Below are 25,773 nucleotides of genomic sequence, written 5' to 3'. Positions count from 1 at the left end.
GGAAGGGAGTAGAACAGCATTTAAGAAACAGGAGAGAGGGACAAACTGTGGAGAGGAAGAGGCAGGACAATTAAGCATTTAGCGCTGCAGAAAGACCAACAGGAATCAGAAGACCCAGAGATTATTCACTCCAGCTGAGAAGACCCTCTTGAAGCATCACTCTGCCAATGACTCCCACCTTGGGCTGCTCTTCTATAAATTTTCCTTAATGTCTAACACACTTTATTTTACTTCAGCTGGTTCTAAACTGTATACATGTTACCCGAGTGATTAAGCTTTTGATGTGTTTCTGGTCACATAATCTGGGCTGATGTGGACTCGCAATGGGGACATAGCCTTCCCATTTCTTTACCCCTTAACCTCAGGATAAATCAGGGATGTGTTGTCCAAAGAGGTTAGGAAGGATATGAAAACTATAGGGAAGTGAGAAAGGGAAAGTCTCTACATGGGCAAAATTTTTCATACTAGAATCTTATGTTGTTCTGACAATTTTGCAAAATGATACTCTTCCTTCTAAAAGTAATTCAGCCAGGCACAGTGGCACATGTCTGCAGTTGCTGCTAGTCCAGAGGCTGAGGCAGGAAGATCACTTGGGCCCAGGAGTTTGAGGCCAGCCTAGACTACATAACAAGACTCTGTCAATCAATCAACCTATCAATCAAATGAAAGTAATTGAGATGCCATTGAGGACCAGGAGCCAGAACTGAACATAAACACAAATGGTGACAGCAGGAAGGTTACAGGTTTTGGTATTCAACAAACCAGAATCCCTGTGCCTCCTCTAGCTGTGTGATCTTGTGCTAGTTACTTAATGTCTCTCACCCTTAATTTTGTTAATCTGTCAAAGGGTGGAAATAATGGTACCTTATATGAACAAGGGTACCAAATGTGAACATATTGTGAAAATCAAATGAGATCATGTTTACAAAACACTAAATCCAGTGTCCTCAACAAAGTTACAGAATAAGCCCATAGGAAATATTAGTTATGATTATTTTTGTTAGGGAGGATACATGGCCAGAATGTAAATGCTGTTTGTATGACTGATATGTCCCAGGGCTCCTAAGGCTCCTAAGAGGAGGAAACAATGCCTCATGGACATTTCAGGATGATCCAGGAGAATGTCACTTGCAGAAGTCATGAGTTGCCTAAAAGGTTTTTCCATCTTAGAAAGTCTGAAACATGGTAGATTCAGAATTAGAATCTGTGATCCTCTGGGCTCAGGGCCATTCTGCAAAAGGAAATGTGCATAGTCTCCAGGAGCCATCTGCTTAATCAAAACAGTGTGCCCCTGAATTGACTTGAGTAAATCAGCCCAGCTCTGGTGTTTCCCCTGTGCTCAGTGAGTGTTTCTAGAGGTCTTCTGAATTAGAAAGTATAATATTGTAAACAACTGGGGATCCAACGAATTGGGTATCTCAGATGTCCAAGACATACGGCAATCTAATCTTTTTCAAGTTTCTGTGACTTAATACCAAAAATGTACCAAGCCTTAAATAAATAATTGTTGAAATGAGTGAATAAACCCAGCTACCAAACAATATTAAAATTAACCAAAGAGGTACATTCTACATCTAAGAATTCCATACATATTGGTCAAAGGAAGATGAAAAAACTCAGCATTGATTATATCGTGCAATGACCATAATTTGCAAGACCCAGAGCACAGACTTACCTGATGAATCATGCACAGAAAGATGGGCAAATCCGCTTTCTTTGAACTGAATTATTGATACCCACACCTTTTCCCCGTCTCTGTGAAAAGTGAACTCTTATTTTCCATATGCAGGCAACAACTTGAAATGCTAACTGGAATATAGTCAGGTTTGGCAATTTCAAGTATTCCGGTCAGCTAACAGGACAAAACAATTTTTTTGCTGGGGCTGGGATTGTGGCTCAGCTGTAGAGCACTCGCCTAGCATGTGCGAGGCTCTGGGTTCGATGCTCAGCACCACATAAAAATAAATAAAGATATTATGGCCAACTACAACTAAGAAAAATGAATATTTAAAAAAAACAGTTTTTTTGCTAAAAAATTCAGACACATATCACACTATATCTTAAGAGCAGCAAAATATCATTCATTTATCTTTACATCAGTTTATTATCATGGTACAAAATGTTGGTACATATATTTTCAAATACACCATGTTTAAAAGATTGCAATAAAACTTTGTACATTGGTACAAGTGTGGTCTCCTACACTTAATAAGGATTCTGAAGTTAGTAATGGAAGAAAGGATGGATAGCCATACTTACCAGCAGTCAATTACCCTCCAGGAGTTATTCCTACGTTTTTCTCATTTAATGCTCACAAATAGTCCATGAGGTGGGACTTTTCTTCTTGCAGATGAGAAAAGGAGCATGAAGACAATAATTGTCTAAGGTTATGTAAATTACTTAGCAGCCTGAGATTCACACTCCAAATGTGTGAAAAATATGTCCAACTCCAACACTTTATGCTCTTTCTACTACAGCACATGGAAATAAATCTACAACCAACCAAAGAAAGGCACAACAGTGTTAAAGAAAAACTAATTAGGGGGCTGGGTTGTAGCTCAGTTGTACAGCACATGCTTAGGATGTGGAAGGACCTGGGGTCAATCTCCAAGACTACAAGAAAGTAAGGGAGGGAAGGAGGGAAGGAAAAACTAAGTAGCTGTCATATTTATTTAGTGCTTCCTTCCTATTCATTTGATAATAGCTATCTTTAGTATTGCAAATCAATGTAAAGCTATTATAGCACTTTTGAATCAGGAGTTAATGTAAATTTTTTTAAAAATAAACAAAATAAAAAATCTTAGACCAAGAGACAATTATGAAGCTGACAAGATTTATTAAAGGCATTCTCTTTATAACATGTCTTTTCAGAGCATATGATTTTAATAGCCCATGTTTTCAACATTCCCTCAAATATAGTATAACAAGTTATTTAGCATAAATATATATATATATATACAATATTTTACAAAGACACTAAAATGTTTTTGGCCATGAAATCATGAGTTTTGAAAGCAGAAACTAAAGATTGATATCGAACTACAAGATGAAAACTACCATTCTGATACTTTGGGAAGTGTTGAAAGGAAGTACAAGCTTCAGGAAAAATCCTTATATGTACATCTGTACTCCATCAAACTTGATAGTAAAAGTGCTACTTGCCAGAGCACTGACAAAAATATAGAACTTCACAAAGAATATAAGCTCAAAAATAAAAGAAAATGAAACAAATTTACTACACTGAACCATTTTAAAACACCTGAAAAGACCACACTTGCTTCATTAATACTGTTCTACCATGACCAGAATCCATCTGCAATCTCTTCAACATTGGAAATCATCAGATCTGTTCAAGAAACTAAGAGTTTCAACTAGTTACACCCTTTGTGCAGTTGGTATCTTTGTCTGAAAAAATTATTCTCAGGAAAATGATAATGTCATTCAAGCAGAGTTACCAAGCATCTTTTCAAATCACACATATTTTGAGGTAAAAAATGTCAGACTATTTCCATCATGTAAGATCCTACAAGTAGAATATTATCTTTATTACTTGATCATATATAAATGACTTTTAAAGCTCTGAAATATAATAAGGAGTGTGTGTGTGTGTGTGTGTGTGTGTGTGTGTATACAGTGCTGGGGATTGAGCCCAGGGGTGCTCACTAACCCACACCCCCAGACCTTTTTATTTTATTTTTCTAATTTTGAGACATGGTCTTGCTAAGTTGCTGAGGCTGGCCTGGATCTTGAGAGGCTGAGGCAGGAAGATCACAAGTGGCTGGGATTACAGGCCTGTGCCACCACACCCAGCTTATAATTAGGATCTTTAATCTCCATCAAATCATATACAAACCTTTTCATTACATCTTTAGTAAAGCAAGCACTGTCAAGAAAAGAACCAGCCTCTGATCTCCCAAGTGTGATTCTGAAAAATTTCATTAATTTTTAATTACACTAATACAGCCCCATTTTGAAACATAGGTAACATAGTAAATTATTATGCCAGTAAGTCATATTATTAATATATAATTATACTATTCTTAGGTAGTTATTTATAATTTGTAAAGAAACAAGAAATTATATCTTGAACATGTATACTATTCAAAATGGGAAACCAGTCAACCCTTCAGAAAAGTTTTAGATTTAAAAATGTAAATAAGCTGCCTAGTCCAAGTTGTATTGGCAATTTCACCATAAACCTCATCCTAACTATTTGCAGAGAAGAGAATGTACAGGCCCAAAGGTATACCGATTATTCACATTTCCACCATTTATGAAAAAATAACCATCTACAAGCGGACTAACGAACCAACAAGAGATGGCATATCAGTATTAAACATTTAAAATTCAAGACAATTGAAAAACTAGAGACACAACCATTCACTTGGTCCTAAATTCTTAATTTCATTCTCCTGGCTAAATGTTCCAATATAGTAAACACTTGTTTAAAACTGTCAGCTGAGAAAATTCTGAGTTTACATTCTAGCATTTTGAAACCATTCCATAATACTTATCTTGTTTACACCCAGTGTAAGGCCATTGACGGGCTGGACTTCTTTGAAATAAATACACTGATTTCTTTTTACATTCTCCTTCATAAGGAAAATTGCTTACCAAGTTTCTTTTTTCATGGATGATCACCAAGTGCCTATGCACTAGCATTCACACCCACTGAATCCTACTGGGCATGCACCCTTCTGAGCTGACTGCTGGGGGCATATTGTCCTGCAGTTCATAAACACGCTTTGGTACACTTTTATTCCTACTGCAGCTTGATTTGGATCCTTCTTCTCTAGTATCTTGATTACAAGATTCTTGGGGTCTCAACAAATCAGGTCTTTTTTCAGATTCGAAATATAACAGAAGTGACTTAGCTAGAGATTCTAGTTTGCTGTGATTAGCTTGTATTTTCTTCTCACAGCTATCAACTGAAGTGGAGAGGTCCCTGAAGTCATTGTGAACATCACTGGCCAAGGTGCAAATAGTTTCAATACAATTCTTGAGAAGATGTACATCACTATGGCATCCTATGCAAAGGGAGAAGAAAAAGTTACTACCCTTTTCAGCTTTTGTCAAGTGTTTATTAGTATTAGATGACTCCAGATACACCTTAAGGCAAAGTGACTCTTATCAAGACAATTACAAAGTATTCACTATGATTCCCACTAAAGTACTCATCTGCTTCATAAGCAATTATGTAGGCAGAAGTGCCCACATGTATATTAGGTCCCCACTTGATTACAGACGTTCCTATGCTGGTCACTAATATCAATGCAACAGCACTAGGTGGGCTTTAGTTAGTGACCTAGGCTGAGAAAGAAAAGGCAAGACATTTGAGAGTCCTTAAATATATTAGTACTCTAGTCGTGCGGTGGTGCACCCCTGTAATCCCAGCAGCTCAGGAAGCTAAGTCAGGAGGATCACGAGTTCAAAGTCAGCCTCAGCAATGGCGAGGGGCTAAGCAACTCACTGAGACCCTGTCTTTAAATAAAATACAAAATAGGGCTGGGGATATGGCTCAGCGGGCAAGTGCCCCTGAGTTCAATTCCTGGTACCAAAATTAATTAATTAATTAAAAAATATATACATATATATTATATATAAATATATATATTATTCTGATGACAAATTCTACTTAGAGTATTTACCTCTCAAGGCAGAAATGATAACTTGAGTGGTTTTATCTAAGCAATGTTTTAACTTCAAGAATTCTGGGACAAAATTAGACATCTTCTTATAATCCTGGTATCCAGAATCTTCTTGTACTTGAGTTTTGAAAATTTTCTGTATAAATAAATAGTTTTAAAAATGTGTAACAGGCTAGATGGAGGTATTTTCAGAATATTATTTTTAAGAAAGACAATGTAATTTTCTTATCAATGCCTAACTCCATTTCTATAAGCAAAACCAAACCACAGTATTACTATTTTTCAAAAGAAATAAGACTTTTCAATTAATTTTAAAGCAAAATCCCATCATCCAGTTATGCATGTATGGAACAAAATGCTAGTTCCATTCATGTGAAACTGGATGTTACTGAATTCATAACATGTTGTTATTGAATTCATAAAAGACAAACTTAAATAAGTTTTAAGAATTCAACTTTACCCCACAGTCAGAAGGCTGAGGCAAGAGGATCATGAGTTTAAAGCCAGCCTCATCAAAAGCAAGGTGCTAAGCAACTCAGTGACACCCTGTGTCTAAATAAAATACAAAATAGGGCTGGGGATGTGGCTTAGTGGTTGAAAACTCTGGGTTCAATCCCTGGTAGATCAAAAAAAAAGGCTCAACTTTTCGACTTTATATCCCATTTGTTTTATTGAAATAAAAAATTTAATGGCATAAAAATTGTTCTCCTTTTTAATATACTGATTACATAGTTAGTTTCTATTTTTCTGTTTTAACTATGACATGAGCATAAAGTAATCTGTCCACTTCACATGCATTTTTAAATCTTTGAGCACATTGATTATTAAGCAATTTTTAGCCTGTAATGAATGACTATCCAAGCAAAAGCTGATAGTAGCTGTTAAGAAACAGATAAACTAATATTAATAAATATCTATGAAATCTATTTCTAAAACTAGCAAATTATTATATCCAAGAGAACTACATGTTTCAATTAAACATGTACAAAGAAGCTATCTTTGGCTAAGGAAATAAAAATATCTACAGTGGAGCAAAAAAAAATGATTAAGTATACTAAAATGAAATGAAGATAATTTAAAGCTTTTCTTACTATTTTCCATTCAGAAAAGATATTTTCAAGAGAGCTGATCAATTCCATGGCACAAGCTTTCATCTGTTTAGTAACCTGTGGAGAATATTAAAATATTTTATTATATAAATAATTATAGAGAAATATAAAAACTGGAATTGTATGGTACCAGATGGTGGGGGAAGTTCTAGTCTAGAAGCCAGAAGATTAAAATTCTATCTCTGAGATTGTAAATAAATAGCTTGAGAGTACTTAAATCATATAAAAGTGAAATTTTTTGAAAAATAAATTGCAAATTGATTTCCGTATTAAATATGGACACTCTCTGATGTCTGTTTTAGAAGAATTTGCCTTTTATTTAAATATTTATAAGAATAAAATTTCTAAAACTTCCCTTGGAAGGAAGTGAGGTAACTAACAAATCAAGCAAATATTCTCTAAGAACTTTCCAAATATTTTCTTCTTTGATTCTCAATTATGACCTTATGCTTCATATGGTACTGCCCTTATTTTACAAATGAGAAAAACAATCCTGGGTCTTAACTCCAAAGACTCAGATCCAGGATGGGGGCTCCAACCCAAATTCTAAACCTTTGCTTTTACATTTCTCAATGCTGCCCCCTAAGGTGTAGCTTAATTTCTGCAAGGGATTCTGTTTAAGTATTTAATTGGCTTTACCAATAGAACTGTTCCCTAGGTCAAACACAGATTTTGTTCCATGTGGTTTAAAAAAGTAATAATAATAATCAATCCAAATTCTTTTTTCCTCCTGACTGCAGCTTTAAAATGTGACTCTAGTGCCTTATATGTTTGTGCCCATTTCTTTGAATATTCTACTTTTTCTGTTGGAGGTTCTTTATAAATTTTAAGAATATAAAACAAATTTTCACCACAAACAACAAAGTATAACTTTGGCAGAAGGTAGGAAAAAAATGAGAAGTTGGATAGAATTCTGCATGAAAATGCAGATAATACAAATTATATATATGATGGGCCTGATCCCTTTTCTATTTATTTCCTCAAAATAACAACTATACCTACCAATAAGCACATTCACATACATTATTTCCTCTTTACTTTCATTAACTTATTCTATATCCTTTTGTACTTATTGATGGAAAAATTCTACAAACAGAATTCCAGTGATGCAAAATACACAAAGTGCAAGAGGAAGATAGAGAAAAAGAATGCATGCAAGCAGGATGAGTGACTTAAGATTTGCAAGGCATTATATTTAGCATTCTTGAATACAGTGCTTCTTATTCTCATATAATCCTCAGAATAATTTTATGGAATAAATATGATCATCCCCACCTTTAAAAAGAACAACTGAGGCACAGATAAGTTATTCAAGGCTAAACAGGAAGTAGAAGAACAGTTTAATGTTCTGATATAAAATCATTGATGTGAATGCCCCTAAAAAAAACATTTAGTTCAAGATAATTGGATCAAAAAATGTTTGTTTCCCTTCACAGAAAAGGAAACAATTAAAAATATGAAGTGGAAACCTACAAAATGGGAAGAAAATCTCTGCTAGCTACTCTTCTAACAGAGGATTAGTATTTACACTGTATAAAGATCTCAAAAACTTCACAAAAAAACCCAAATAACCTAATTAATGAATGGAAAAATGAATTAAAAGAAATGACTCAAAAAAAGGAATACAAATGGTCAAGAAATATATGCAAAAAAATATTCAACATCATTAGCAATTGAGGAAATGCAAATCAAAACTACACTGAGATTTTCTTACACTAGTCAGAATGTCAGACATCAAGAATACAAACAATAATAAATGCTGGAGAGGATGTGGAGAAAAAAAGAATACTTTTACACTGTTGGTGGGATTATAAATTAGTAGAATCACTATGGAAATCAGGATGGAGGTTCCTCAAAAAACTAGGCACGGAACCACCATATGACCCAGCTACACCCCTCCTCAGTATTTACCCTTAAGAATTAAAGTAATCATACTACAGTAGTAATGTATACTCATGTTTATAACAGCAAAATACACAATAGCCAAACTACCAGCCTAGGTGTCCATCAACAGATGCATGGATAAAGAAAATGTGTGGTATAAATACATAATTCATCCATAAAGAAAAATGAAATGATGTCACTCGCAAGAAAATGGATGGAACTAGAACCATTATGTTAAGTAAAATAAGCCAAACTCAGAAGGTCAAGTATCATGGAAAGTTGAGAGGAAAAAGGAAAAGGAAGGTGGGGGAGCAGGGATCTAATGAAAATCAAAGGGAGATCAGTACATAAAAGGGATCGGGGGAGGATGCTGTGGAAGGAAGGGGAAAGAACAAGGGAGGGATACTGGCCAAATTATATTGTTATATTGTATGCATGTATGAATATGTAACAACAAATCCCATCAGTATGTACAACTATAATACTGCACCAATAAAACAATGTGGAAAGGAAAAAAAGAAAAAGAAAAAGAAATGCTAGCTTCCATTCTTAGGTAGAAGAGTATAGAACTAAATAAGGAAGAAAAAGACAACCAGAGAATAAACACTAGGTGTCACTACCATACTCCACTCTGCTTGGGAGTTTGTCTTCAGACTGAACTCTCATTGCTAATAGCTGTGACAGAGCTAGCAAAAGATTAAGAGGCTGCAGCAACTCAAGAATAACTTGGGAAAAGATCATCAAGACATAATGATATTATCAGCCTCTTCAATAAAAAAATAATCCACACAAACTAAAATATAAGAATTTATAAAAATCAAATTCACTGCATTAAACTATTTTTAATCAACTTTATAATTATCTGGTATAGAACATTCTTTTACTCATCTTACCTCATTTTGTACACACTGCCTTAAGAGGTCATGCTTAAGTTCTTTTGCTTTTTCCAGTCCAGAATCTAACAGAATCTTCATTCCTGAGCCTACACCATCACAAATAGCACCCATGAGTTCCTCCTAGGAAAAGTGTTTAAGCATTAACTGATAAATTCAATTTTTAAAATAATTTTTTAAAAATAATTTTTTAAAAATATAAGATAATTAAGTTATTATTAAGTTCAACTAAAGCTATAATAAGAACAAGAGTCCACTAGGAAATCAAATTGGCAGAACTATTATTTAGTATTCCACATATAATATGTAAAGAATGTTTATCATTCTAGGCAGGACACTATTTTTCTGGAACACAGTAACATTCTAATATAACATTGTTTTCTTTTGCACAAGTAATTAAAGCAAGCAAATATAAATCTTCTAGAATTACAGAGTTTTTCATGTGTTGACTGGATGAGAAAACCTTCCATGATATATAGCAATCACCCAACAGAACTCAAAAGGCAAAGTAAGGTTTGTAAAATCATCCAGTATATTTAATCAATTCGGACTGAAACAATTTTAAATCTTATTGCCAAACAATTAAAAGTACAAGTTATTTTGAAAAATAAAATGCATCTGTTATGTTTGTGAAACTAAAATAAAAAATCTCTAATGTTCCCTCTGATCAAGTCTTTCAAAACTCACATTGATAAATTACCTGGATATTGGCAGACTTATTGTTACCATTTTGCAGAAAATACAGCTTGTTTCCTTTGAGAACTGCTAACTGTCCCACATACTTAACAGCTTGTTGTACAATTTGGATCACTTTATTTTGAGCCTCTTTTACCATTGATGAAATATCTGAACAGCATCCCTATGAGATAAAAACAGATAAGTGTATCAGACTCATAAGATTATAAAGAAAAGGTAAAGACTAGATAGGAGGTAGGGGTGTGACTCAGTGGTAGAGTATATGCTTAGCATGTGCTGGCTTAAATCGTCAACATAATAAAATGGTGACAAAAATTAAAAATAAATAATCTTAAGAAAATAAATTGTTGAGAGCCACAGCCCAGTCAGAATGATGCCTGGCATTTGCCAGAGGGAATGGTTGTAAGGTGACGCCAGCGAACCATTGAGATGATCTGAGTTAAGCTATATATAATTGCTGTGATGCTGGATTGATTGTATTGTATATTTGACCTTTACTGTCGGACAATAAGGCAGCTCTTGCTGCCTCAGGCGCCCGCTACTTTAGAGTTCCCGTGAGTTCTTGCAGGGGTTCGGGGAGATTGGACGGAGCCTGGTGGAGGGAGTGTGTTCCCCTGTGGTGTGTGCAGTGCCGGTGAGAGTTGGGGAATAGAGTTGCTGTTTGAATCTACAAGGCTTTGTGGCGGCTGGGTTATTTGTGCCCAGCCAGACTGCTGCAATAAATTCTGCATTTCTTGACATAGTGACCACTCTTCAAAAACATGTGATAGAACCAGAAACATGCAGCCTATGTTTACTGCAGGTGACAGTATGAATAAGAGACTCTCCTCTCCAAAACCTTACACACTAATAGGGGACATAGGGCAAGTGTGAAAAAAGTAGATAAAAGATAGAACTGGTAAGTGAATGACAAAAGAAAGGAACAAAGTGGTGGCTTTTTTACCTTTCAATTTTTCCTGTCCTTATAAGCATCTAATAGATAGTGTTTTCGTTTCTCAGGGGAGAAGGAAAAGGAGAGGGAGAAGACGATAAAAACCCAAAACTTCAAACAAAAGGATTCCCATAGCTAGAGAAAAATAAAGGAAAGAAGGCAGTGGTGGGGGGGTCAGATATCATAAATACATAAGGAAGCTAAGTACAGCAGAAGGTAGAGAATGAAAGGAAAGGAGGGAGGGCGGGAATGGGAGGAAACTTGCATGGAATTCAATAAAATCATGCTATATGCACATACAAAGGTACCAAAGGGAATTTAACCTTTATATACACGTAGAAAGTACCAATCAAAAATAAATAAAGAAGTGAAAAGATGATCAGTAAACCAGAGGAAGGAGAATAGGGGGAGAGACGAGGGGAGAAAAAGGGTGGGGACGGGTATTAAAATAAAATTCGTTGTATGTATGATTTTGTCAAAATGAACACAACTACTGTGTATAACTATAATGTTTTAAGAATTTTAAAAAGCTAAGTAAATAAACAAACAAATATGTCCTTTATATCTCAAAAAAAGGCGGGGGGGGGGGGGCCTCCCCATGTGCACTTAGCACATATCCAAAGGCGTAGGGAAGCATCTTTCAAACCATTCTTTCTCTTTCCTGCCCACTGCCGTGGCTCTTAGAGTACTTCTCTTGGACTGCTTTCTGGAAGATGCTAACTGTATTGCTACAAGGTAAGAAGTCTCAAACTATACTTCACCAGAAAGTGCAGTCACTAACACCAGTTTTGCCAGCTTCACACAAGATTCTCAAGGGCTCAACCTAACTTCCTCTCTAAGCCACCTGGCTATCCATCCTTGGCTCCTTATAAAATAGGTTGAAATCCATGTTAGGTTCAAAGTAATCTTTCCAGCTTCTTCAACAGGCACTTTCTTATAATTTTATTTCATTTGATAATCACAGCAACCCTGTCAGGAAGGCATTGCTATTTTTATTTTCTAGGTGAGAAAATGGGAGACTCAAAAAATTAAGCAGTTTGCTCAAGGATATAAACAAATCTAGCATGGGTTCAAACACTGGATTCAAATATCAATAGTGGGATTTTGGTCTGTGTGTGTATTTTGCCCCTACTATTCTTATATTGCATCTGAGAGCCAACTAAGCATTCCTCGATCTCCTATGTCTGTCACACACCATCCTGCAGCCAGATTCCTTCTTTAGGCCCAAGTCTAAGCCAGACCTTCAGCTTTTGTTTGGCTCATTAGTTTTGCTCTCTGGCCATTCACATCTTGCATTTTCATGGTTCTGCACTCAGAGTTTTTTCTTCATCTACTACTTCACCACATCTGTTTGCAATCCTACAATCGTTCTATTTTCTCATTACCTATGTCCAAAGTGACTCTTCATCCAATGTAAATTTAAAATTAATTCAATAACAAGTATACAATTGAGCATCTATCATAACAATTAGGCTTTGAGAAGATGCCCACAATCCCTCTAACTTATCAGAGCTTAACACAGCTTGTAAATAGCATATTAAAGATATACGTGCTGGGTGCAGTGTCACACGTCTGTAATCCCAGCAGCTCGGGAGGCTGAGACAAGAGAATTGCGAGTTCAAAGCCAGCCTCAGCAATGGCAAGGCACTGAGAAACTCAATGAGACCCTATCTGTTGGGAAAACATATAACGGCAGCAGCACCCCAGAGAAAAACCCCAGCATGGTGTCTAATGACCCTCTTTCTCCTCTTTGTTTCTTTCACCTGCGTGAAACGTTCCCGCTGGCGCCAATGTTCAAACCTTGCTGGTGGGAAGCCTTAGCCCCAATTAGAATTAACTTCTTGGGCTCCGGAACTGACATATGGAAGAGCTTGCCAATAAACGGGCGACCTGTTATCTACCTCAGCCCTGCCACCTCTCCTTAGACCTATATAAACACACAGCCTTTTGTAATAAAGCGGAAACCTCTTTGGTGATCTGTGTCGTTGTGGTGCGGCATCTTCCAGTCTTACACTATCTCTAAATAAAATACAAAATAGGGCTGGGGATGTGACTCAGTGGTTGAGTGCCCCTGAGTTCAATCCCCAGTATTTAAAAAAAAAAAAAGGATATACGTGAGTAAAGTACAGGGTTAACAGAGAAGCAAATAAGACAGGAGCCTAAGTCTTGGGAAGACTCAGACTTCCTTGGAGAGAACAATGGCTGTTAAAAATAAACATCTGTTAAACAATAAGAAAACGAATAACCCAATCAACAAATGGGCCAAGGACCTGAACAGACACTTCTCAGAGGAGGACATACAATCAATCAATAAGTACATGAAAAAATGCTCACCATCTCTAGCAGTCAGAGAAATGCAAATCAAAACCACCCTAAGATACCATCTCACTCCAGTAAGATTGGCAGCCATTATGAAGTCAAACAACAACAAGTGCTGGCGAGGATGTGGGGAAAAGGGTACACTTGTACATTGCTAGTGGGACTGCAAATTGGTGCAGCCAATTTGGAAAGCAGTATGGAGATTTCTTGGAAAGCTGGGAATGGAACCACCATTTGACCCAGCTATTCCCCTTCTCGGTCTATTCCCTAAAGACCTAAAAAGAGCATGCTACAGGGACACTGCTACATCGATGTTCATAGCAGCACAATTCACAATAGCAAGACTGTGGAACCAACCTAGATGCCCTTCAATAGATGAATGGATAAAAAAAAATGTGGCAGTTATACACAATGGAGTATTACTCTGCATTAAAAAAATGACAAAATCATAGAATTTGCAGGGAAATGGATGGCATTAGAGCAGATTATGCTAAGTGAAGCTAGCCAATCCCTAAAAAACAAATGCCAAATGTTTTCTTTGATATAAGGAGAGTAACTAAGAACAGAGTTGGGAGGAAGAGCATGGGAAGAAGATTAACATTAAACAGGGGTGAGAGGTGGGAGGGAAAAGGAAAGAGAAGGGAAATTACATGGAAATGGAAGGAGACCCTCATGGTTATACAAAATTACATACAAGAGGAAGTGAGGGGAAAGGGGAAAAAAAAACAAGGGGGAGAAATGAATTACAGTAGATGGGGTAGAGAGAGAAGATGGGAGGGGAGGGGATGGGGGATAGTAGAGGATAGGAAAGGCAGCAGAATACAACAGACACTAGTATAGCAATATGTAAAACAGTGGATGTGTAACCAATGTGATGCTGCAATCTGTATACGGGGTAAAAATGGGAGTTCATAACCCACTTGAATCAAAGTGTGAAATATGATATGTCAACAACTATGTAATGTTTTGAACAACCAACAATAAAAATTAAAGAAAAAAAATTAAATAAACATCTGATATTAATTTTACTTAGTTACATCAGTCAATTAAATACAATTTCCAAATCCCAGTCAGTAAATAACCCACTTAGGAAATACATGACCCACCAAAAAAACTGAGGTAGAAAGTCTCTTGGTGGGGCACTATAACATAAGATTTAACCAAATAGTCTAGAGATTTTTGTCATAAAGTCTAATTATCCATTTTCTAAAATAAAACCTAACTTCTTGGTATTTTCTCAACATCTTCCTTTGTCTCTTCAAGAAATTCTTATAGAGGAGATCACTGATTAAGGCAATGACTAGGTAATATTAAATATCAAGTGCTCACTTCTTCCATAGTGATCGAGCTCTTGATCTTTAGCTTGTTAAGAGGTATAGAATAAAAAATGAATTTCCTAATGATACTTGCAGCTAGATGTAGACAGGTGATGAAGGAAGTATAAGTATACTATGGTGATTTCCAGAAACTTCCATCAAAAGAAGGCAGAAATGGTATAATCCCACTGATTTGGGAGCAGGAGGCTCACAGGTTCAAGGCCAGCCTTAGCAACTCAGCGAGGCCCTAAGCAACTTAATGAGACCCTGTCTCAACATAAAAAATAAAAAGGGCTGAGTGGCTCAGTGGTAAAGTGCCCCTGTGTTCAATCTCCAGTACAAAAAAAAAAAAAGAAGACGGAGGAATACTTGGCCTTTTCTTCTTTGTTACTTCTTTCATCCTGCTGCACTGAACTAAGGTAGAGTTCCATCACAGTAGACCATGAAATCAAGGGCCATGTTTTAGGCACAGCAGAAGGGCTGGAAAGAGCCTGGTTCCTGCAAACTTAGTGGAGCAAAGCACCCAAGCCTACCTCCAGATTTTATGTGAGAAAAAATAAGCTTTTGTCTTGCTTCTTCCTCATAGCCAAACCTAATCTCACCTGATACAAGGTAAGCAGGAAACAAAATCACTTTCCTTGCTTCTATGTCAGCAGGCTTGTGACTAATTCAGCATCAGCTAAAACTCAATCCACAGCCATAGCAAGACTGCTTCTCTCCCCCGTACCCTTTATTGAAGGTCAGCAGAGAATAATGGCAGAGTATGAACTGTGGACCCAAGACAGCCTGGGTTCAAATACAACTTTGTGTTCACATCTGGCCAGTTAAGTAACACCAGATGGGCTACATATCTTCCCAAAGCCTCCATTTCTTTGCCTATAAAACAGTGATAGCAGTAGTCACTTTAGAGGTTCTTACGAGCATTAAATGAGTTAATATCTGTAAATCACTTAAGATCACTAAGTACACAGAGAACCATGTAAGTCCTGGTTCAACAAATCAATTACAAACAGATCTAATTTGTGGAAGATGCAGGTAGTGGAGAATCAATAAATACTGAATAAATGAATGCATCAAATAATACTAAGGAATCAATTTACCTGTAAAAATAACTGTAAGTAGCCTCCCAGTTTTTTAACTTCTTGTCTTAATTCATCTTCAAGTGTTGCTAAATCAGTACAAGGTAGAAAATCATTCAGCCAGTGTTTGATTAAAACCACAAGCTGCTCAAAAGCACAAGCAATCTGGATAATAAGTAACTGGAGTGTTCGATCAGATGAGAACACTTTGAAAGAAAAAGAAAAATTATTGTTAGAAATAATCTCCAAATAAAAGAACCAGCATATGCTCACCATTAAAACACTTTAAAAGATGCCTGCCAGATGTGTCAAATAGTCATTCAAAACAAAGTGTAATGTGCAGAAAATAATCATCATGTAAGTAAAAGTGGATTGCTTACAATTATCTTGACTTTCTTCATCTTGTTCTTCATGAGCTTTGGAAATGGCAAACAGTCCATTATAAATTTTAAGAAAGTTATTTATCAGGCTATCTGCTATTGTTTTTTCTTCTTCATAACTCTGTCCAAGAAAATCTACTGATGAACCAATCAATTCTTTGCAAATTCCGGGGAGATATGATTCTGCTGAATTTGAACAAATGGAGTTTGATTTCTCCAGTAAACCTATATCAACAGAAAATAGTCATCATTAGTTAAATTATATAGGTAGTTCCACATAGAAATTTATATAGTGTATCCTCTCTTCTGTTTATAAATTAATGTTATAAGGAATATTGGCACAAAATAATTATTCAGAGAAATAATTTCTATAACTTTTATTTTGAGTTTGTTGTTGTTCGGTAGTGCTGGGGACTGAAAACCCAGGGCTTCATACATGCTGGACAAGTGCTTTACCACTGAGCTACGCCCCTAAACACTTTTGTCAATTAGTGTGGGGGTGGGCTGGGGATGTGGCTCACCAGTAGAGCATTTGCCTAGCAGGCATGAGGCCTGGGTTTGATTCCCCACATCACAGAAAAAGGAAATAACTTTTTATTCATTTATAAAGATATATATGACTTTCACATTTGAATTGCCACTCTATTAAAAAGCTTTAAAATAAATCAGAGTATAGAATTTTAGAAGTGAAAGAGGTTGTCCAACTCACCCTCCTCATTTTTACAGAGGAAACACAAGTTCTAGGAAATAAAATAATTTGCACAAGGAGACAAAACAAGTGGTAGAACCTGGAATTGGTGCTTTTCTCACTGTACAGAAAACTTGAAAAAAATACCTGATGAATGTGAAGAATGTAAATTCTGAATTGGGTGGACTTGCATGTCATGTAAACAATCAGAAATTCTTCTATTCTTCATCATACTCCTGCTCCTAAAAAAAAAAAAAAAAAAAGACAAACCATAAGATCAGTAGTTATACATCACAAGGAATAATATTTCTAAGAATGTTTATTTTTGAATTATCAAAAGAAAATGAATATGTATGTGTATGTTTTCCATGAAGGGCCTAATTCACTTGGATCACTGAGCAAAGATTTTACTATTTATAGTCATTGTTTTAGGCATATAGTTAATTAAAGAAAATAAATTTATAGGCTCTGGATTATGGTGAAACATGGCAAACATGGCTCTGGCCTCACTGAACTTAAAGTTCAAAGCAAAAGAGAAATTGGGCAAATAAGTACAATGAAGAGATGATGTTATGAGGGCCTAGAGTGCTGTGGCAGGCCCTGGAGAAGGACTTCGCCTGGCCCAAGGGGTAGGAGGGTCCTCCCTGGAGCAGTGACCCTGAAGGATGAGCAGAACTAGAGAACTGGGGGCAGGCTGGGGAAGCAGGGAACATTGTCTCAGACACAGGCACCAGGATATGGGAAGAGGTGCAATAAATTACATGTAAAAAACCCAATGAGATCCAAAAGGACTGCAGTTTGTGATGTGAGAGAGAGGCAAGGGATGAGGCTGGGACCATCCTGAGGTTGACCTTGTGTACTAATTAAGGAAGGTTGGATTTTATCCTAAGCATTTATTCAAGGAAGGACTGTAAATAGGGAAATGGTCTAGGTAAATAAACATCTAGGCAAATATCTACAATATGGTGTGCTACCTGTGAGGTGTGGCAGGAACACAATGGACGTAGTGATTCTATCCCCACAGCTCCGTCTTTTCCCTCAGCCTTTAAAAACACAGAAATCTCTCCAGAGATTTTCTGGCTGTCTAGCTGCTACTCTTAACTGTTTCTCTAAAATAGAGCCTACTCTTTCTGCTCCTAAAAAAAGCAGTCTCCTTTCCATGTTGTCATTCATGTATCAATTCTCTAACTCCAAGCCCAGTTCATTAGGACAATTTGAAAAGTGACCTACATCTAAATATGAATCCTTTGATCTAAATGTGGCTCCTTTGTGTTATTTTCCTAACAAAATTTTCTCCTACTATTGATCACTCAAAGAAAAATACTATTTGTTGAAAAGATTGTTAAACAACAGCATTCTATCATAGTAACCTAAATATAAATTCTGCCTCCCTGTGAATTCCTACAAGAAAAACACAAAAATATGACTGAAAGGAGAAAGAAGAAATATCAATTCTCAAATATTACAGCATTTCTACTTAAGAGAAATGAAATGGTACATTATTATAGCAAGTCTTAACTGGGGAAACTGTTATTCTTGCAACACTATCATAGTTGAACAAGGTTTAACCCCAAATAAAGAAAATGCTTGTCATGATCCTTTCAGAGAGTTTTTACTTAACCTCAAGGGAAAATTTACTTTTAAATGTCACCAGTACATATCAAAATTTATAGGCAGCCAAATCAGTCTATTTTATTGCAGAACAACTGTGGCATATCATTGCCGAGCAACAGTTCTATAATTAAGAATCTGTCACTGTTTCCATTACCTGCAGGCATTCTCAGAGTTTGCAATTCTGTCATAAACATTCTTACAAGGCTGAAACTTCATACACAAGGTCTCAGACTAAGAGCAATTCATTTTTTAAAAAAATATGATACTTTCAAAATTACAGAAGTTCTCAAAAATATCTCTGCCAAAAGAAAACACCTAATTTCAAAGTCTTAGAAAATATTAAGAAGTGTTGATTTTTCAGTAACATTTTAAACTTTTGTTGGTTTCCTATTATTAACTCTAAAGTCAGCAGGAAATAAGATATAAACAGCCAACAGTTGATAGGCTCAAAGTTTAGTGCTCATCAATTATTAATGCTCCTATTGTGATCCACAATTCTAAATACATACCTGTATACACTTGTTTATGATGAAAATAGTAAGATACCTGTAATCCTAAAGTCCAAAGGAATTTATAAATCACTCTCTAAAGAATTTGTTGGTCTGGTTTACATTTTGGGGAGGTTTATATTATTCTAGGCCCAAGTCTTATCTACCCAATTCTACCTATGGTCTTGTTTTGCTCACTTTAGTGCCAGAACCTATTCTATTTTGAGTCTTTAAGACCTGTAGAGGGCTAGGGATGTGGCTCAAGTGGTAGCACGCCCGCCTGGCATGCACCAGGCACGAGGTTCGATCCTCAACACCACATAAAAAATAAAATAAAGATATTGTGTCCACCTAAAACTAAAAAAAAATAAATACTAAAAAAAAGACCTGTAGAAATCACTGTTTACTTATATTGGACCAGAGATCATATCTTCTGTTTTCTAAGATATAATTTTATACATATTAAGCACTCAATAATAGTTCAAGCTAACGTTTATTGAACACCTACCTACTGCAGTAGGATCTTTACACACATTTTCTCTAATCCCCATAACAACTCTGCAATGTGGACACTGTCAATCTGTGTTACAGATCATAGTTGTCACAGAAGCAGCATGTGACCTGAATCTTCATGATAAACCCCTGTAGAGTCGGTATATATTGCTGTCTCCATCTTATAGATGAGAAAACTGATGCCTAAAGATGTGTGACTATACCAAGCATAGATTAGAACACAGGATTCTAATTGGAGCCTGTGACCTTTTTTATTTTCCTACTTTGTAGGGGGTACAGATATGTTTTCTACACTGAAGGGATGTCCTCTGTGTAAAGGATATGCTTTGTATTTTATTTAGGATAATGCCTGTGATGTCTTAGCAATTTCTTACTGTAAATTTAGCAGTCAGCAGATAGCAAATAAAGCAGAAAAGGGAAAGTTTGCTATAAAGTAGCTGTATGTCTTTGAGAAAAATAATAAATGAGTTTAAAATAAGCATGGTCAAAAAAAAAAAAAATGCTAGGCAATATCTCATCCCAAAGACAAAGAGGGTTTTTTTTAATATTTATTTTTTGTTGTGGTTAGACATGATACCTTTATTTTATTTATTTTTATGTGGTGCCAAGGATCGAACCCAGGGTCTTGCACATGTTAAGCAAGCACTCTACCGCTGAGCCACAACCCCAGCCCCAGTAAAGAGTTTTTTAAAAATGAGAAAATTATGTATAATTACAAAATGTAGCATATATCGTTATAGATATGGTAAGTATAAATATATATACACATGATGTGTGTATGTGTGTGTGTGTCCAGAGAAAACCAACAACAAGAAGCCTTTACCTCCTTCTAGAAAATGAAGAGACTGGTGCATCTGTAATGTCAGGTTCCCATTCGTCTTCAGGATCACAAAAGACATCTTCACCCCTGTTACTACAATTACTCTAAGAAAAATAAAATATATAGTTTCCATTAATTGTAAGAAAAAAATCGCTTCTCGGCCTTTTGGCTAAGATCAGGTGTAATTGTAAGAAAAAATTGTTTAGCAACTAAGGAAAAAAAGCTTACATACTTTGTTACATTTAAAATATAAAATTAGCAAAATTACAGGTTATTTGATAAAAGTAAAAAGAAAATAATCCTTACAAAATTAAAAACAAATCATCTGATGCCAAGGTTATCTTGAAAGCGATGTAGTACTAAAAGCAACCAATTAAATATCTCAGAATTAAATATCTCAGAAATAATAAACTTGGCATTAAGAAGACATATTAAAAACAAAAACAATAAAATCCTTGAAAGAAAAATAAATAAATAATTGGACAAAGTAAAAGGTGCAATGACTTCTTGGTTGAATATACTGATCATGATGATAATCTTCATTTTAATTTAAGTAAGGGAATACCAATTAAATTCTACCAAAATACTATGCAGCTCTTAATTGAGACAGATTACAAGTATGTGGAAAAATAAGTAAAGAACTACAATGAGTGGTTGAAATAGGAAGTAAGATAATACTGAGGGTAACTCATCACTAGGGTTTAATGTATATAGTAAAGCAAGAACATTCAAAGGCTTTCAATGGTTTTTTAGTTGTATTAAGTACACAAGCAAATCACATTAACTGTAGAAAAATTGGAAATTATTAACACATATAAATACAAAGAAAAACTCAAAAACACAAACCTATCATTTTAAGAGAAGCACATTTCAGTATGATATATTTCAGTCTATTTTGATATTCTATTATGAGTATACCTTGCATTCCTAGAATAAACTCTACTTGGAGTAAGTATTAAATATCATTTTGAGTTTGATTTCCTAATATTACTAATATTTCACTCATGGTTTTTATAGCTGATTTCATATTAAGGTTGGTTTATCATTCTCTTCTGAGTCATCTTTTCAGGTTTTCTGGGGGGTATTTATTTATTTAATAGGGTATCAGGGATTGAATTCAGGGGCACTCAATCACTGAGACAGGGTCTCACTGAGTTGCTTAGTGCCTGGCTTCTGCTGAGGCTGGCTTTGAACTCGTGATCCTCCTTCCTCAGCCTCCCGAGCTGCTGGAGCCACTGGGATTACAGGTGTATGCCAACATGCACAGCTAGATTCACTAGTTATTAAAATACAAATTGAAGCAAACTGGTAATTGGTAAGTGGCAACATTTCTGGAAAGCACTTTTGTCAATGAACATCAAAGTGTAATAAAAAATTAATATCTTGGTACCATTTTGAAAAACAGAAGGCAAGGAATTGATGTAGAAATATTCTTAGTTGTGACTATTAAAAGCACAAGGGCTGTAGGTGTGGCTCAGTGGTAGAGCCCTTGCCTGGCACATGTGAGGCACTAAGTTGGATCCTCAGCACCATATACAAATGAATAGATGAAATAAAGGTATTGTGTCCATCTACAACTAAAAAAATATTTTTTAAAAACAGAAAATAAGTGGAAACACCCAAATGCGGCAACAGAAAAATGTAAATATGTAAAAATGCACATTATCAGGCATAGGAAAATAATTTCAAACAATGTAAGTTGTCTATCAAATCTCTTCCTCCAGTTTACATGCAAAATTTTAAAAATATACAATTATAACTCAATAAATCGGCACTAAAATTCTCTACCACTTATAACCATGCTAAAATAAACCAACAAAATGCCACTTACATGCAAAAATAAAGTACAAAATTGTTAGTGTTGGTTGGTTTGGGTAATTGATGGATTACCTTTTGTTTTATTTTTCAAATTCTTTGCCAAGAATATGTTACTTTTATACTTTTGTTTTGAAATGTTTATAGAGAGTTTAACAATATTCCATACCTCATAAAGTTCTTTCATTGCTGCAAGTTTAGATTCAAACTTTTCCAGACTCCAGAAAGTTGAGATCCCAAGTTGTAGGTTACGAACCCGAATAGAAGTTTCACAACTACCGTTATCTGATGCATCATGTCTGAAAGAAAAATTTTTGAAATGTATCCTAAAGCATACACACCCATTCATATGAAGTTTCTGGAGTAGAAAAACCCATAAAAATTCAGTCTATCAGTTAGACATGGGGGTATTATCCCAATGACTCAGGAGGCTGAAGCAGGGGGATGGCAAGTTCCTGGAGAGCCTGGGAAACTTACCAAGACCCTGTCTCAAAATAAAAAATAAAAAGGGTTGGGGATATAGATCAGTGGTAGAGGGTTCCTGGGTTCAATCCCTAGTAGCAAAATTAAAAATAAATATTCAGCCAGGCACGGTGGTGCACCCCTATAATCCCAGCAGCTTGGGAGGCCACAGCCACTTAGCAAGGCACTAAGCAACTCAATGAGACACTGTCTCTAAATAAAATACAAAATAGGGCTGGGGATGTGGCTCAGTGGTTAAGTGCCTCTGAGTTCAATCACCAGTACCAGTAAAATACATAAATAATAAATAAAAATTCAATCTATTGACTAAATCATTCCTTAGCATTTTTATTGTAATATTAATCACTTTTTAAAAAATTTTTTTAGTTGTTGATAGACCTTTATTTTATTTATTTATATTGGTGCTGAGAATTGAACTCAGTGCCTCATACATGTCAGGCAAGTACGCTACCACTGAGCCACAGCCACAGCTCATAATAATAATCACTTCTGATATGTATTATAAGACCCTGTATTTGATCCCCAGCATGGGGGAGGGGTGGGGAATGCTGGTAAACAAATTTTCAATTCAAAAGAAAATCAGTAAATTCCTAAAATATTTAAATTATTCTGCTTATAAATATACTACTATACTAATTGCTAAAAACACTTTTACTCCCAAGTGAGTCTCAAAGTGTCATGAAGGATTATAATACCAGCTCTTCCCTAGACATACACTGTACAATAAACTTTAGAGAAACTAAATTTAAAAAACAAGATTGTATGTAGATCAATTAGTTTAAGAAAGAACTGCTTTAGCTAGGTCACAGTGGTGCATACCTGTAATCCCAGTGGCTTGTAGGCTGAGGCAGGAGGATCGTGAGTTCAAAGCCAACCTCAGTAAAAGCAAGGTGCTAAGTAACTCAGTGAGACCCCGTCTCTAAATAAAATACAAACTAGGGATGGGGATGTGGCTAAGTGGTTGAGTGCCCTGAGTTCAATCCCCAGTACCAAAAAAAAGAAAAAAACAAATTAAAAAAATTGCTTTGTAATCAGAATAATTAACTACTTACCTGCCAAAAACATAATATTTTTTAATTTTGTTGCTGATGGCATTGGCTTCCTGAATCATCATTGAAAGCTTCATGGAGCTCCAATTTGGCTGAACTAATACAAAGCATACAAAGAAGATTCAAAATACACATATGATGACTAACACACATCACTAGGCAGAACAATTCCAGAAAACAAAAGATTGATTTTAAATAAATGATTTTAAATCTGTATTGCAGAAGGATAAGAATTTGAGTAATTTTCCTTTAACTCTCATTGTCAAAATCAAATATTCTTCTAGGACATGGTGGTGCAAGCTTTTAATTCCAGCTACTAGAGGCTGAGGCAGGAGGATGGCAAACTTTAAGTCAGCCTCAGCAACTCAATGAGATCCTATCTTAAAATAAAATAAAATAAAAAGTGGTGGGACATAGCTTGAGAGTAGAGCATTTGTTTAATCTGTGTGAGGCCCTGGGTTCAAACCCCAGTACTGAAAAATAATTCTTCATATAAAATAAGGTCTCTCATCTGTGGAAGGACTGAAAACTGAAGTTGATATAGAGTGGAAAAGACCTAAATGTAAATTAGGAAAATGGAATTGTAGGTAAATTATTTTCCTTTTTTATTTTTTTAAAATGTTATTCCTACAAATATAAATGTGTATGTGTGTATGTATTTTTGCAAAATAAAGGGATGTGGCTCTATAAAAGTAAGGCTGTGTTATACTGTACCTGATACTTTAAAGAAATTAGGAAAAAAATGAACAAAAAATTAAGGGCACTTTACCACTGAGTTACATACATCCCAGCCCTCATTTTTTATTTTCAGACAGGGTCTCACTAAGTTGCTCAGGCTAGCTTCCAATTCACAATCCTCCTGCCTCAGCCTCCCAAGTTGCTGAGATTACAGACATGTCCTACCATGCTAGGAAAAATAAAACCTTGAAAGATATTAGAAAAACTTTGTCTTTGGTGTTTCCTCTCTATACAAAATTCAGCTGCATTTCTATACACTAACAATAAACTATCTGAAAATATTATGAAAAAGTTCCATTTATAATATCATCAAAAACAATAAAATACTGTGGAAGAGAAGATCTGTGCATAAAAAAACTAAAATGCTGATGGAAGAAACTGAGTACACAAATGTTCTGATATGTGGATGCTAACACACAATGAGGTGGAGAGGGAAGAATAGAAGTTCACTGGATTAGACAAAGGGGAATGAAGGGAAGGGTGGGGGTTGGGAATAGGAAAGACAGTGGAATGAATCAGACATAACTTTCCTATGTTCATATATGAATATACAACCAATGTAACTTCATATCACATTTAACCACAAGAATGGGATCCTAATTAGAATAAGTTTATACTCCATGTATGTATAATATGTCAAAATATACTCTACTGTCATGTATATCTAAAAAGAACAAACTAAAAAAAAAGAAAGAAACGAAACTGAGTACAGGTGTCAAATGCAGTGGCACATGCCTATACCCCAGCAGCTCAGGAGGCTGAGGCAGGAGGATCAAGAGTTCAAGAACAGCCTCAGCAATTTAGTGAGGCCCTAAGCAACTCGGCAAGACATTGTCTCTAAATAATATATAAAAAAGGGCTGTGGATGTGGCTTAGTGGTTAAGCATCCCTGGGTTTAATTCCAGGTACCAAAAAAAAGCAAGGAGTTAGGAAAGCACAAAATGGAGGAATTACATGTGGTACTCTTCAGGACAGTATTGCATAATGGGGTAATTACAGGTGAAAACAATCTATGACATATTTCAAAATGACTAGAAGAGTACAAAGTTCCATTTAAAGAGATGGAAATGTTTCTTATCCTGATGTGATTAGTACACATTGTACATATGTATATTTAATTACTATAATATACCCTATATATTATATCTCAATAAAAAAAGAAAAAGTGGTGTAATTGTAGAATATTATTCAGCCAATAAAAAAAGGAAAGAAATTCTGGATAACATTACGCTAAGGGAAATAAGCCAGACACAGACAATTAGTGCATGATCTCACTTGTATATGGACTCTAAGTTGAACTCAAAGAAGCA

At 35.6% G+C, this 25,773-nt stretch overlaps 1 protein-coding gene across 1 annotated transcript in view; it reads right to left on the bottom strand.

Annotated features, from left to right (window-relative positions):
- Positions 1 to 4,103: 4,103 nt before the first annotated feature.
- The window catches only part of Kif14 (kinesin family member 14), a 61,175-nt gene continuing 39,505 nt past the window's right edge, over positions 4,104 to 25,773 (bottom strand). The window contains exons 19-29 of the mRNA XM_027945681.2: positions 23,729 to 23,822; positions 22,363 to 22,492; positions 20,382 to 20,482; positions 17,091 to 17,185; positions 16,256 to 16,480; positions 15,897 to 16,081; positions 10,235 to 10,393; positions 9,535 to 9,657; positions 6,740 to 6,814; positions 5,649 to 5,784; positions 4,104 to 5,027 (exon numbers count right to left, since the gene is read on the bottom strand). Of these exons, the coding sequence (XP_027801482.2) occupies positions 4,663 to 5,027; positions 5,649 to 5,784; positions 6,740 to 6,814; positions 9,535 to 9,657; positions 10,235 to 10,393; positions 15,897 to 16,081; positions 16,256 to 16,480; positions 17,091 to 17,185; positions 20,382 to 20,482; positions 22,363 to 22,492; positions 23,729 to 23,822 (1,688 nt within the window). The 3' untranslated portion in view covers positions 4,104 to 4,662. The remainder of the gene's footprint in view (positions 5,028 to 5,648; positions 5,785 to 6,739; positions 6,815 to 9,534; positions 9,658 to 10,234; positions 10,394 to 15,896; positions 16,082 to 16,255; positions 16,481 to 17,090; positions 17,186 to 20,381; positions 20,483 to 22,362; positions 22,493 to 23,728; positions 23,823 to 25,773) is intronic.

The sequence above is a fragment of the Marmota flaviventris genome, chromosome 12 (assembly GCF_047511675.1).
Source record: "Marmota flaviventris isolate mMarFla1 chromosome 12, mMarFla1.hap1, whole genome shotgun sequence".
NCBI classification, from domain to species: domain Eukaryota; kingdom Metazoa; phylum Chordata; class Mammalia; order Rodentia; family Sciuridae; genus Marmota; species Marmota flaviventris.
Note: the sequence above shows the minus strand (reverse complement) of the source record. Positions and strands in the feature narration are given on the sequence as shown.